Source organism: Phaenicophaeus curvirostris, chromosome 2 (genome assembly GCF_032191515.1).
Source record: "Phaenicophaeus curvirostris isolate KB17595 chromosome 2, BPBGC_Pcur_1.0, whole genome shotgun sequence".
NCBI classification, from domain to species: Eukaryota; Metazoa; Chordata; class Aves; order Cuculiformes; family Cuculidae; genus Phaenicophaeus; species Phaenicophaeus curvirostris.
Window position 1 is genome coordinate 106,929,164 of NC_091393.1, and position 15,170 is coordinate 106,944,333.

The 15,170-nt window shown below is 47.9% G+C and overlaps 1 protein-coding gene across 1 annotated transcript in view; it reads left to right on the top strand.

The window, feature by feature from the left end:
- ACSS1 (acyl-CoA synthetase short chain family member 1) overlaps positions 1–11,063 on the top strand; it is a 49,093-nt gene extending 38,030 nt beyond the window's left edge. The window contains exons 11-15 of the mRNA XM_069850907.1: positions 197–323; positions 2,181–2,308; positions 3,859–3,922; positions 4,857–4,975; positions 6,740–11,063. Coding sequence (XP_069707008.1) covers positions 197–323; positions 2,181–2,308; positions 3,859–3,922; positions 4,857–4,975; positions 6,740–6,913 — 612 coding nt within the window. The 3' untranslated portion in view covers positions 6,914–11,063. The remainder of the gene's footprint in view (positions 1–196; positions 324–2,180; positions 2,309–3,858; positions 3,923–4,856; positions 4,976–6,739) is intronic.
- The last annotated feature ends 4,107 nt before the right edge of the window (positions 11,064–15,170 follow it).

The following is a 15,170-nucleotide window of genomic DNA, read 5'->3' on the forward strand; positions in this document are numbered from 1 at the left end:
TCTCTTTTAGCCTTACAAGTGTCTTATCTGCTGTGCTACTAGCCTCAAGGGGCGAGGGAGGAGTGGGTTCATTTTCTCCCCCCGTGGCCCTCCACGAGCAGTCTGCAGTGAGTAGCAGGGTGGCTGTTGTCACATTAGAGACACAGAAGCACTTATTTTGCTCACCTGATCATCCCTCCTGTGCTTGAACCTGCAGGGAAAGGTTATAGAGGGCAATGATGTGTCTGGTGCGCTCTGCATTGCCCAGCCATGGCCAGGCATGGCAAGAACAATCTATGGAGATCACCAGCGATTTCTTGATTCCTATTTCAATGTCTACCCAGGTAAGGAAAGAGCTAAGGGAAGGTAGGTTGCGCTGCTGTATAAACACACAGAATGTTTTCAGCAACACTTTGTGATATTTCTGTGCCAGCCAGATCCTATTTTCTTGGGGCTGTGGGTCACACCTTGCAAATGTGCGCCAATGGTCTGAGATAGTATTGGCCTTTCTGGCTGTCAAAAGGAAATTTATTTTTTAGACATTTTTAATGCCTGAGTTCTAAAGTCCAAACACCTTTTCTTTGGGGCCGTTTGTGTGTCGCTGGGAAATAGGAATATTGGATGGGAAATCACCCCCACATCACTGAATCCCACTGCTACTGTCACAGGCTGTGTGACATCCTTCCTTTTTTAAAAATATGATCAAGTTGTATCTGGCACTAATTAGAAGTGCCAGGGAAACATTTTGTTGCAGGAGATTGGACACTCAGGGGAGCAACTGAAAGGGATTTGAAAGGTAGACAAGAATTAGAGAGATAATCCTATAAGTTGTAAAAAAGAGTTGGAAAATAAGAATAGGAAACTGGTAGAAGTTGAATGACCGTGTAGTTCCTCATAACTTACTACTTGTTTGCATCTGAAACCTTGTTAGTGGGTAGTTGTTTAATTGATTTGGAAGGGCTGGAGGCATGACCTAAAGGCCATGAATTGGCCAATAATGGGTCCTGGCAAGAACCACCTTCAGATCTCACAGCACTAGCTGCCTGCTGCTGCTCAGAAGTGCCACAGGAACAATTCAGATGCCAACATGGCTTTGATGAGAAGCCAACACAGTCTGTGTCCCCAGATATGTTCTCAGTGACACTGGAGTTTCCTGGAAGCACTGGATCTTTTTCAGTTTCCATCAGAAGTTTTAGATTCTCCAAACACCATGCTTATCATGGGTTTTCTTTTTCAGCTAACCTGATAGCAGTGTTTCTGCAATACTCATGTGATGGAGAGGGACTATTATCTGGGATCTGAATCTTTGTTAGCCTGCAGTGAAAATGGCTTTTTATCAGTCCCAGTGTAAGCGATTAAAGAAATTAGCAATGTTCCCACCTACAAAATCTAATAGAACTGCTCCCTTTCAGCTGGTCAGTTTTAGTTTTCCATGACTGCTGGGTGTAGTTCACAGCCCAATAGCCTATGGCCTGCTGGCAGGTGGCATTTGAAGTGATTTTATCTTAGAGCCATAGTGCCTGAGCTGTGTTGCTGTGCAGCTGTGGATGTGTAAAGCCCAGGGAGATCAGAGAGCACTCTCCTTGCTTTTGTCAGTCCAACAAAGCATCACTGTGTTGTGTTCATAGGATCGTAGAATTGTTTGGTTGGAAAAGACTTTTGAGATCATCAAGTCTAACCGTACCTGTCCACTACTAAGCCATATGTCTGAGCCCCTTATCTATCTGTCTTTTAAATCCCTCCAAGGATGGGGACTCAGCCAATTCTGGCACAGCCTATGCCAATACCTGATAACCCTTTTGGTGAAGAAATTTTTCCTGGCGTCTAATCAGGACCTCTCCTGGCACGACTTGTTGCTGGCCTTGGTTTTCCTACAGGGAACATCAGCCACTGTTTGCTGCTGATTGCCTGCAGGGATTTTGCCCATCTTGGCAAAGATCTGACCTCCACTGTCTTGGTGCTGCTCAGGTGCTCGCTAGTAGCCAGCAGAGTGTAGGCAAAGCAGACAGAGGCTGGGGATGGCAGAGGGAAGTGGGAAATGGTGTGGCAGGTCATACAGCTGTAAGCTTAGAAGTCCCTGTGAACTGCCCGACCCACCCCGCCCTACCTGCCATCCCAGAGCATAGTCTGTTCTGTGTCAGAGCCCAGAGCAACAGGCTGGCACAGTTTCTGCTGCTGACTACCATGTGTCTTTGCTGTAGGTTACTACTTCACAGGGGATGGTGCTTACAGGACCGAGAAAGGCTATTACCAGATAACGGGGCGTATGGATGATGTCATTAACATCAGTGGACACAGGCTTGGGACGGCAGAGATAGAAGATGCAATGGTAAGTTCTGAGCAGGTAGAGGTCCCTTGACAGGGCGTACCTGTGGGGCAGGGTGGCCCCTTGAAGGAACCTTTATGACTTTAAGCAAGCACGGGGTCTTTTGCCTTCAAACCCCTGCCCCTGCATACATGCAGCAGCTTGATGCATCTTGAATAGCAAATGTGCAAAAGGAAACAGCATCTTTATTCAGGAGATGACAAATGGGCAAGTGAGAGAGCGGTCACACCGTGGGCAGTCCCTGCAGTCGGGCTGTCAGAGTTCTGTCCTGTTGCAGTTGTGATTTTGGATGCTGGCGGAGACTCCGTAAGGAATTGTCTCTCCTGTTTGTTCTTTCCCCTCTGCTAACATCTAACCTCTTCTTCCCAAATCTGTCGTTCTTTCTGAGCTGAGTATGCCTGAGAATTCAGCAGTGTTAAATATGAAGCAGCCCTGATTCATGTCAGCTGCAAAGCTAGCCCCTCATTTTGAGAGAAAAATATTAGCTCGGAGAATGGAAAACAAAAAGTCCTCAGAGCATTTATCTTCAAAGCTTGACTTGAATATTTATTTCTATGTTATGTGCCTTGCCTGCAAGTGGTGCTTAAATGTAATGTTTGATAAACCTGAGCCATTTTTGCGTGGCACGCGGGATCCTACTGCCTCCTCTGTGAGTAAATCTTTAGTCTGTGTGGGTTTGTGTTTGTAGTTACAGGATCCAGTTCCTCTACCTCTCTGTATACGTGCATGCATGTGTGCATGCAAGCATATTTATGTACTTAGATTGCTCTGTGATGATTCCTTTCATATTTTAATCTAGGATATCATAAGTCAGTTTTTGGTGGGGCATTCAGATATGTGATTTCTTCTGGTCTGTACACAAATTATCTTTTTACTGCACGAGAATGTTAAATTATACTCTAAAGAGTAACAGAAACAAACACTGTTCTGTAGCATAGTAATAAAAATATGCATTCAGCAAAACAACCCTTCTCCCCTTCTGGGAAGATGAAGAGGCCTATTATTTCTGCCTTCTGGTGTGCTTTGGGCACTCACAGACCCCACTCAGATGTGGGCTGTGATGTTGGCAGCTTCACTTTTGCTCTGTTGGCAGCAGTTCCCTGTGGCATGGAGCAATGCAGGACTGGTTTTTCTTGTGGTTTGGCAGTGGTCAGCCCCCACTTGGGACCATAGCCATGCACATGCAAGGGCACAGACAAAGAAAGAGAAAGCCTGTTTCGAGCTGATGTAAATTCAGCTTGGTGTGCAGCGGGCTTAGCAGTTTCAGAGTTCTTATTTGTGTGTTTAAAAGCAGGGCAAATCCAGTGGGTAAATGCTGCTCCCAGAGATGTGGCCATGGCTGTGCCACCAGTAGGAAGGCAGATTGAGCTTTCCTGTTGTCCTTTCAGCAGGATTGGCTGAGGGGAGGGTGAGCTACAGCAAGGTGTTTTATTCCTAGAGCAATTGGTGTAGACTCTGCAGGGCTTGAAGCAGTTGTTATGCTCTATTTTTATTTATATTTTTCTATTTTTTAATTTTTCTTTTTGTCTATTTTTATTTCACTTTCTGTGAAGGCTGATCACCCTGAGGTCCCCGAGACAGCTGTGATTGGGTATCCACACAAGATCAAAGGAGAAGGTATGTGAAGAAAAGAGAGCTCCAGGTAGACTTTATAACAACCATTCCATATGTAAAAGGGGTTACAGGCAGCCTGGGGAGGGGCTCTTTATCAGGGACTGCACGGAATAGGACAAGGGGGAATCGTTTTAAGCTGAAAAAGGGGGACGTTTAGATGAGATCTTGGGAAGAAATGTCTTCCTGTGAGGGTGATGAGGCACTGATGCAGGTTGTCCAGCGGAATCGTGGCTGCCCCATCCCTGGAGGTGTCCAAGGCCAGGTTGGATGAGGCTTTGAGCAGCCTGATGCAGAGGAAGGTGTCTGTGCACATGGCAGGGGGGTTGGAACTGGATGATCTTTAAGGTCCCTTCCAACCCGAACTATTCTATGATTCTATGACATCTACATACACTTTCCTTCATTTCTAACTTGGGCTTTGTGTTAGGAGGTGCCTAGGGGGTGCAAAGGGCAGTCATCTTTAGATTGATTTGTATTGCCAAGAGGCAAAACCAGCCATGAAAATAACTGCATGTTCCTAAGCCAAATGCAGGTATTACTCCCCTAAACTACTTTCATACACAGTGTTTATGTATGTCGTAGAGCTTCCTTAAAAAGGGTTGCGTGTCTCTTAGAAAGGGATGTTCTTTGAACAGAATGGGAATAATTGATTTGCGCTGGCCAGCTTCTGATCCCAATGACACTTCGGTAATTTATGTTGAGTTGTTGTTGTCATTGTCACTGAGATGAGTCTGGACCATAGATGTCAAGACAAAGCTGGGACATCATTTGAGGGCTGGAGTCTGACTCCGTTTTGTAAACCTATGGTTTTCTTGGCAGTCCCTAGATTGCAGATAGGAAAGATGTGAAACCTCCCTTGGCATTTGAATGAGCATCCCTGGTCTTGCCAGCCAGGATCTAATGTGAGGTATTTGGCTTCTGCTCATTTGTCTTCCAGGTGCCTTTGCTTTCATAGTGGTAAAGGAGCAGACAACTCATGTAGACCGTGTCAAAGAAGAGCTCAAAACCATAGTGGCTTCCAAGATAGCAAAATATGCTGTACCTGACCACATTCTGGTAAGTTGGAGACTACAGCTGGGACCAGGAACAGGAAGGGGCATATTGAGCAAGTCTCACCTTCCTGCCTGCAATGCTGCTGTTGTCCCTTTCTCATTGAAGAAATCAAAAACCAGAAGTAGCTGGAGGGATCCCAGGGTAGGGAGGGGCATGTGCAGTGGTCCACATGTCCTCCTTCTCCGTGCCTGAGGATCAGCAGCAACCCAGCTGCTCCAGCCTGCAGAGCAGCTTCTTAGTGGGGCTGTTACAGAGCATGATTCAGAGCTACCCCGAGGCTGCTCTCTTTGGGCTGAATGCTGAACTGTCCTTCCTTCAGATGGATGCACAGAGGGTGTTTAGAGCACAATGCTTGGCACGGCGTCTGGCAAACGGTAACCCCAGGCCCAAAATGCTGGATGTTCCTGTTCGCTGTGCAACAGCCTCACCGTAGCACTTGCCTTCGGCTAACCCCTTGCTGAAGCAATGTAGCACTGGTCCCTGTGGCCCTGTTTGGATCACATAAAATCCCACTGGACTGTAGAGAAATGCCACAAACTTCACTGTCCCTCAGGGGCAGTGAGACTTTCCACTGCCCAATTATTTAGCATTGATAATTAGCATCAACTCCAGATCCCAAAGCACTGTTCCTGTTGCGTAACTTAGCTGTTCAGCCTGACCCTGGGAGTGCTGATGAATTGCATGCTCTGTTTCAAGCCTTCTCACCTTTCAGCAGCTCCCCTTGTGTGTTTGGGGAGAGCGCACAAGGCTGCCCCTCAGCTCCCTCCCAAGACCCATCAGCATCCATTCCACTCAGTGCTTGGAGGCACTGACCATCCACTTCTTTGAGGGTCTCTGCTTTAGCCACAGGCTGGGAAGGTGCACACCAGGAACACAGGTCACAGAATACAACTGGAGCAGGGAAGGGTGGCTTATTTGGCTTGGAACAGCCCAGGACATCCTCAGTGGATGGGAGCAACTCCCAGAACTTGCAGGGTTGCAAGTAAACATCTCTATTTCCCTGTGTTTGTGCATAGCCTTGCAGAGCAGTCCTGCAGCTCTTTCCTTTGGTTAATACTTGGAATTTTGTAGCCTACTAGCCTGATCCTGTAGCAAAACGTGAGACCTGCTAGCATCTCTGTTCAGTGCCTGAGAGCTCTTCACCAGGCTCAAGGTTGTGCTAAAGGCTTTGAATCTATTGCTAAGACTTTTGCAGGAAGCCCAGCCAAGACATTTAACATTCTTCTGGTTTTGAAGGAAGGTGTGTAGGCTGACAGATACAATTAGGCAGAGAAACATCAGCAAACAGGAGTTATCCCTTGAATAGGAGATGCTGCAGCTGACGTGCAGTATTGTGTGCTTTATATTCCTGGCCTGTGAAGGGGAACAGCAGTGTTCAGGTAATGCATCGAGATCTTTGTCATCATCAGTGCCTGAGTTTTCAAGTGTAACTAGCTCTATAGTGCAATAGTTAACAACTTGTTTGGGACCTGATTCTCCGAAGAGCTGCGTGTCCTGCAGCACCCAGCCTGGAGATACACAGCCATGAGGAAATGGGGAACAAAGTCCACTTAGATAAGGATAAATGATAGCACAAAGAATTGATGCTAGTGACACTTCTTTCGTGGACATAAACGAATGTACTCAATGGGCTGGTATTTCCCAGGAGCCACAAAGGAGCTGTGGCCATGAGATAGTGTGCCAGGCTTAGGGCATTTCAGCCAAATTTCCTTGTGGTTTCAGCAGGAGCCAGGTTCCAATAAGGGTGCGTCTTTCCCTTCTCTGCAGGTGGTGAAACGTCTTCCTAAAACCCGATCAGGGAAGATTATGAGAAGGCTGCTGAAGAAAGTAGTCACCGAACAATCAAACAACATGGGAGATGTCACCACACTTGATGATCCAAGTGTTGTCAAGGAGATATTGGATGCTTACCAGAAATACAAGGAGAAGAGTTCCTCATAGCAGGCACTTCTGGAATCTTTCTCCCCTGGAAATGTGGAAGGTCTTGAATAACCAGGCAAACAACATAGTTCTCTCTTGTTGTTGTTTAGAAAACCCATGTTCCCTCCTAGGGAAATGAGATTTTCTGCTCCACAATATATTTTGAGACGCACAGAGCTAGGAGCAATCTGCAGTGTTGCACAGTGGGTGAGCTCCCTTTCATTGCTCTTAGAGCTCTTGTACAACAGAGCTCTGTGGTTTCCTTTAGCTATGAGGAAATTTAATAATAGCTGAAGCAAGATGCTGATGTTAATGTTTCTCATTTTGATGTTACTGTACAGGGAAATGTTTTTTATACAACACTTCTGCTATTTTAAAAGAAGCCCTGGAATATACTTCTTCAATTGTTCTTTCAGCTTGGATATCCAAGTTCAAGTAGCTGTATTCCACTGCAACTGTGGTGCCTTTCCAGTAAAGCTGGGTGTTCTAGTAGGTGTTTCACATGTGTAATTAGGAAAATGAGAAGGGCAGAGTCCTAATTATAATCTGATAATTCTGTCTTGTGTTTACCCAGTTGTCTAATAGCTCCTTCGGTTTTGTTCCTAACCACTGTTTTGTCCTAGAACTTGCCAGCGATGGTGAGCCTGTGTCCTTTCATGTCCCACACAGGCAACCCAGCTCTTCCAGCTGTAAAACTGAGCCACAGAGCCTACTGCCAGGCTTCCTACATGTCCTCAATGCATTGCTGATTGCATAGGAGGGGTCTGGTCCCATGTGTTTTCATTCTGCCTTGAGAAACAGAGATCTCCATCTGGGTTTTTAAAGTAACTGTCCTCTTTGTTGGTGATGACAACTGGATCAATGCTGTCCATTGTGGTTCACTTCTGGATATTATCAGCTGTGATCTGGTAGATCTTTGTTGCCAGTTGGTGATTTCTAGAGGTGCTTTCGTTTCTTGAAGTTGCTATGAAAAGGGATGATATTTGCTTGCTGTCTGCCAGAGAAGCATTGGGAAGCAAAACCCAGAAATGTTCAAGAGAGGTTTGAAGCTGAGAGAGATGTGCAGGAGGGCTCACTGTGACTTGCCAGGCTGTGTGATTTCTGAGCAAGGCATGGTTACTTTAGCCATGGTTAGTTTGGGCCTGTAATCTTGTTTGCTTCTGCAAAGACAGGTGCTCGGTTTGGAGGTAGGTTGGTTCTCCTGTCAAACTTAATGCTTATCATTTCAAGTGGGGCCCTTTCATATGGGCCCTTTCCGCATGCTGCTGTGCTTATCTTCCAAAGAATTAAGTGCCAGGTGGGTATGCGCAAATTGCACAGTCCACAAAGAAGAAGAAAGTGCCTCTTGGATGCCTTCTGGAAAGCCAAGGTAGCGTTCCAGATTGGCAACCTTAGAACAGCAGGGAACGATAACCTTTGTCTTTCGTTTGCTTTCAACATTTCAATTAATATATGAAGTGTTTTATTTCTGGACTTGTTTTATCATGAACGTGTTTTGATGCACTCCTTATATTTGGGCTATTTAGAAGAATTTGCTAGTGGTTCTCCTGTCCTGTACTATGCCACTAAAGGTCTTGGAAAAGCCTGTAGGTGCCAAATGCTTATAAGAGTTTTGCTCTGGCTAAATTTGGTTTAAACTGGCTGAGGTGTTCACCCTAGTTGGAGGGGCCACAGACCATGCCAGGAAGGCATGATAGAGGACTCTTTCCATCTCCCTGGCTGCAAAAGCTCAAGGTCTATGCTAGTATAGCATGCGCTATGCTGATCCCAGAACACGTGCCTTGTCAGGCAGAGCTTCTCCATCATGCCCTGCCTAAGCCAAGTAACTGCTCTACACCATTCCCGTGCTGTGGCTGGGGTCACTCCATCAAACCTCGTGGTCCTGACTCTGTCTTTCTCAGATGATGGTCTGCTTAGTTTTACAGCACAGTGTGTTTTAACCTGCCAAACTCCTGAGTAATTGGCAGAGTCACCAGTTTTTTAGCCACAGTTTTACAAGGGTAACTTATTTAACTGGAGCAGTGGGGCTGTGTACTGGAAAAAAACCCAAACATTTATGCACCGAACGGGAGGCGGGAAAGGCAGGAATGGCGTGGCAAGGTGATCCTGTAGGACTGCAGAGGGAAGCGGTAAGATTTTTGGCCAGCACGGATTCTGATACAAAATGGGGAAGCAGGCTGCTCGCAGTAGGTTGTGTTCTCAAAGACACCCCAGAGTTCCTCTGAGTACACTAGCTGTGTTTGCTGGGACTTTTTTTTGTTTTTAAAGTTTATTTTGCATGTCTTTAGGGACTGGGTAATATAAGGTAGGAGATATCATACTTTGTTAAAATTCCCACCCTTCTGACTGCAATCAGTTTTTGCCTAAGGTAAGTAGACACCCTGTGGAGTTCGTGGGAAGCTGAAAATCCAAAGGTTTCATAGAGTTGGTGGGATGTTAAGATTTTAGGGGACAGCCACTACATAGATCCTCTATTGCCATTGCAAAAGAAACACTTCCATAGGGGATTTTCAGGGAGTTAATGCTTTTGACAGAAAAAGGAGACTGCCTTGTTTACAAGTTGTCTCCACGCAGCTGAAATACAGTGTGGAGGAGGGAAAATTGCTTTTGAACAAAGTTACACACCTTCCTTTTAGTCAAGAAAGCATTTCCTATGTTAAGGATATAGAATTTCCTTGTCCCATTCACCTGAAATTTCCATGCTAAAATGTGACCCAGTGGTCACAGACATGTGGTGTAAATAATCTGAACTGTCTCACGAAGATGAGCTATGTGAGGAGCAATGTGCTTTGATGCATTTTTAAGTTCACCACACAGTTTCTCTGCTCAGGGAAAGTGGGAGATGTGTACACTCCCTCACCTGCATCCCTGTTGTCTCGACTTGCATGGGCTTAGGGACCACGGCTACCAGAGAGGTTAGACTGACCCCATTAAATCCACAACCATGGCAGCTATGGTGTGATGAGACTGTAGTTACAGATAAGCCTTGCACTGTGAAATTCTGGAGCCTTACAAGCATCTTTGCTTAAACCACATCACCAGCATGTGATTAGAGTGCCACGTGCCACCTGGTACCACTAGGGCTGCTCTCTCTTCCTTGGTGGTTTCCTTGGGATGTCCATCTGCTCAGAGGGCCCCCTCAGGGTATTCAAAGAGAGCGCATGGTGCTGTTGTGCTGCCAACAGGGTGTTCTGCAGTGGGCACAGCTTCTGCTGAGCAGCCTCAGCCCCCACCTCTCGTGGTAGAACTGCACTGTTGCAAATATACCAGCGTTTGGAGCTAGCACAATGTGCTCAGTTCATCTAACTACCTTCAAGCTGGTAGAAACAGAGCTAGGCAGGGTTTGGAACTGGTGCTTCTTACAAAACGAAGAATACTGTGCTTCACCATGTAGCCTACTCACAGAAGGCTTTGCCAAAAAGATGAAATTTTCCAGCCAGCGAAGCCTCCCATTCTTCTTTTTCCCCATGATCTCCTCTAACTGGAGTGGTTGCATCTTCACTGCAAGCCTGACTTGAGCTTTGCATTTTCGTTATCTCCTGGATGTCATGAACATCAGCAGTGGTGTGTGGCGATGGTACTTTCTGTTTGGCATGCCGCTGTCTCAGGCTCCCACCGAGCTTCTGGGTCAGGGAGGGGTTCAGCCCACAGAACTGGCACTGATGTCCGTGGTTCCTGAAACGCTAGGAAGAAGGGAGCTTGTGCAAGACCCCAGGCCTGCAGTCTTAAGAGCTGATCTTCACTAATCGGGAAAGGAGACAATGATATATGGAATACTTTATAGCAGGGTCATGGACAAACTCGTGAGTAATTGCTTCATTTGGAAAAAAAAACAACTGTTGGGACTCTTGGAAACCTTTGTGTGTCCCTGAGCAAAGTGAGTGTTCTTTGCCAGGTTGCCTTTGTAGCTTTATCAAAAGAGATCCAGAGTCAATTTTACCTGTTGCAGTTTGTTTCAAGAGGCCAATGTGCTTGCTTTTTTTCCCTGTTGGTTTTATGAGACCCACTCATGGTGCCTTTTGCCCCACTGGATACACAGACCATGGTTTTGTTAATTTTAAAAAGGGAAAATCCCTCTTTCTAGAGATGAAGTGCGTGTTTTACAGTCTAACGTTAAGCCTTTCCTTTCATTTTGTTGTATTCACGCTTTAAACACATCTATTGTGCTTGATCTAAACCAGTTTCTTTGATGATCTCTGTATTCAGATTTTCATTAAAGGATTTATCTTTCTCCGTGTGATGGGTTGCCTTTGCATGGTAGGAGTCCATCCCTCCATCCCCTAATGGGTCTGGGGCTTCCTTAGTTCTTTGGACTTGCTTCTGCCTGTCCTGATTATTTTAGACCAAAGGAAGGCAAAGGAGTTGGAGATCAGGATAAGTCATCTTGTGGTCCCAATTGCTGTTTTGCTTTGCTGCTTTTCTCTAAACAGTAGCTCGCGGGAAATGAGTTACTGCCAGAAAACTGCCACTGCGAAACAACTCAAAAAGATGAAAAACTAGCATTTACATGTCAGTAAGATGTATGTCTGGTGTAAATCCCGATGTCTTGTGTAAATCCTGAGTTCCTAGAGCTCTACGCTCATTTTCCTGTGTGATGCAAATAGAGAACAGTTAGTGTCAACTATTAATTACCATTAGTTGATATGGATGGGTCAGCTACTGATCTCCTTGTCTTGGGTGCAAGTAGAAAAGGAGTGAAAATGTGATATGTGTGTGAGTCACATGAGTTGCATTGAGTAGAAAGTGAGCATGTAGCTGTCCCAGAGCCAGGCAGATGAGAGAAGAAATCCACGTGGCATGGATCATTTTTAAGTGCCAGGCACACACCCTCTGCCTCATCCATTAAGAAGTGAGGAAGATTGTGTTTCACCTTCTGCATGCCAGGTAGATAATGCTATGGTTGTGATGCAGGGATGGATACGGAACATCCTCATTAGCCCCTTCTCTACTACCTCCAGCAGCTGCTTCTGGAAAGCTTCCAATGCCACGCTCGGTGGTGAAACCCTCTGGCAGGTGTCTGACAAGTCACAGAGCTGGATGGAAAGGCAGGAGCCCATTTCACTTTGTGTTTTGCTGTTGCAGCTGCCCTGATTCATTTACTGAGAATTCGTTGGGAAAATGGAGACTGTTTTCCAGCCTAACATGATTCTATCTAGAGACTGTCTACGTGGCCAATTAAAGCCACAGAACTGATTTCAGCAACAAGTTTCTGGTTTTAAACTAAGCAGGAACAGATGATTCTTTTTCAGCTTCAAACCAGACAATTCTGGATGGAGAATTTTCTTCTGGCTCAGTCTAGAGGTCCAGCATGTTTTTTCATGGCAGTGAGCCTAGCCCTGCTTTTTCTAGGATGGAAGGACCTGGGGATGTGACCACCTTTGGGGGTGGAAATTGTCAGGCTATGCAAAATTGCCAGCTTATAAACACTGGTAATGAACAAGCTGCCGCAGCAACTTTTTCACTCTTGCTTCTATTAGGGTGCTGGCCTCTTCTCCCAAGTGACAGGGGACAGGATAAGAGGGAATGGCCTCAAGCTCCGCCAGGGGAGGTTTAGGCTGGACATTAGGAAAAAAATTTTCACGCAAAGGGTCATCGGGCACTGGATCAGTCTGCCCAGGGAGGTGGTTGAGTCACCTTCCCTGAAGGTTTAAGGGACAGGTGGATGAGGTACTGAAGGGCATAGTTTAGTGTTTGATAGGAATGGTTGGACTTGATCATCCGGTGGGTCTTTTCCAACCTGGTGATTCAGTGATTCTATTCCTCTGTAGCTGTTTTCTATCTGCCTGGACATCCGGTATCTACAGTGATGAAGCTTACTTTATTTTTTTGGTCTGCTGAGGCTGGTAGAGTGGAAACACAGTGTGTTTTAGGGCTTATCCCACATCTGGGATACAGAAGACTCAATTGACTACCTGTCATACCTCAGGGATGCCATTTTACTCCTCTGTGCCTCAGCCTTCTGCACTCCTAGGAATGGGAGTAGCCTCCCAGCAGAGCTGGAAGGAGAGGTTGTAGAATACCACTTACAAGGTCCCAGGGTGAGATGGTTGTTCTGGAAAGAGAGTGCCTTTAGGGAACAGTGATGCTAAGCTCTCTTGCAGCTGCTGGGCCCGTTGCTTGAATTCAACCTGGAAAGAGAGAAAAGGCCACACCTCCTTTCTTGGTTGCAGCCCGTCTCTGTGGAAAACCACGTTTTACTACAGGTGTGAAGCCAAATAGCCGTTCCCATTCCTTGGCGGTCTCCTGTTCCAGTTAGCTTGATAAACATTGTTTTTTGCAGTGTTCAGCAAGGCCTTCAACAATGGCAAGTGCAGGGTCCTGCCTCTGGGTTGGGGCAATGCCAAGAACAGACACAGATACAGGCTGAGTGGAGAATGGACCGAGAGCAGCCCTGAAGAGAAGGACTTGGGGGTGAGGGCTGGTGGGTGAGAAGCTCAACAGGAGCCGGCAATGAGTACTTGCAGCCCAGAAAGCCAACCATGTCCTGGGCTGCATCAAAAGAACTGTGACCAGCAGGGTGTGAGGGAGGATATTCTCTCCCTCTGCTCCCCACACGAGATGCTTTCTGGAGTCCTGCATTCATTCCTGGAGTCCTCAGCACAGGAAGGACAGGGATCTGTTGGAGTCCAGAAGAGGTCATGAAGATGATCAGAGGGCTGGAGCACCTCCCATGCGAAGACAGGCTCAGAGAGCTGGGGTTGTTCAGCCTGGAGAAGAGAAGGCTCTGGGAGACCTTAGAGCAGCCTTTCCAGTACTGAAAGGGGCTGCAGGAAAGCTGGGGAGGGGCTCTTGATCAGGGAGCTCAGGGATAGGGAGAGGAGGAATTGTTTGAAGTTGAAAGAGGGGAGATGTAGGTGAGATTTTGGGAAGAAATGGTTTGCTGTGAGGGTGGTGAGGCACTGGCCCAGGTTGCCGGGAGAAGTCATGGCTGCCCCATCCCTAGAGGTGTCCAAGGCCAGGTTGGATGAGGCTTTGAGCAACCTGATGCTGTGGGAGGTGTCCCTGCCATGGCGGGGTGGTGGTGGTACTGGAGGGGCTTCAAGGTCCCTTCCGACCCAAGCCATTCTGTGGTTCTGTTAACAAAGCTGTGGGTTTGATCTGGGCACTGGTAGCCGGGGTCCTTCCTGTGCTGCTGCTGCTCCGGAGAAGGCAAAAGAAGGCAGAAAAATCTGATGTTACCCAAGGGGAGCACAGGTGAGGCTCCAGGGAGCCCCCCGCACGATGGGGGACGGGGGTGACCCCTCGCATCTGGCTGGGTCACCCCGGGGTGCACGAGGTGCGCCTGCCTGGCGGCGGGAGGCAGAGGCGGATTCACAGAATCACAGAATCACAGAATAACCAGGTTGGAAGAGACCCACCGGATCACCGAGTCCAACCGTTCCTACCAAACACTAAACCATATCCCTCAGCACCTCATCCACCCGTGCCTTAAACACCTCCAGGGAAGGTGACTCAACCACCTCCCTGGGCAGCCTGTTCCAGTACCCAATGACCCTTTCTGTAAAGAATTTTTTCCTAACGTCGAGCCTAAACCTCCCCTGGCGGAGCTTGAGGCCATTGCCTCTTGTCCTGTCCCCTGTCACTTGGGAGAAGAGGCCAGCACCCTCCTCTCTACAACGTCCTTTCAGGTAGTTGTAGAGAGCAATGAGGTCTCCCCTCAGCCTCCTCTTCTCCAGGCTAAACAACCCCAGCTCTCTCAGCCGCTCCTCATAAGGCCTGTTCTCCAGCCCTTTCACCAGCTTTGTTGCTCTTCTCTGGACTCTCTCCAGAGCCTCAACATCCTTCTTGTGGTGAGGGGCCCAGAACTGAACACAGGATTCGAGGAGCGACACAGTATTCGCTCTCCCTTTCCCTCGCACCGGGAAAAGCGACCTCCCCACCACCCGCTCCCGCCCTGCGGATCCCGGGCGCCACCTTGCGGGCGCGGGGACGGGAGGGGGCGTGGCCAGAGAGCGGAGGGGGGTGGTGATGGGGAGGCTCGTGAGTGTGTGGGAATAGGGTGGGTCAGTGGACACAGGGGGCGCGGCCTTCAGGGGCAGCAGGGCCGTGATTGGAGCGGGGGCGTGTCATTCGTTGGGGCAACTGGCCTGTGATTGGAGGGCGCTGGCGGGAGGCGTGGCCCGCGGGGGAAGCAGGCCTGTGATTGGAGAGCGGGCGTGGCCTTCGGAGGGAAGCCGGGCTCTGATTGGACTGCAGGGCGTGGGGGCGTGGCCTCCGGGGGCAGCTGGGATGTGATTGGAGCGCGGGGGCGGAGGGCGTGTCCCGCGGCGCGTCCGGC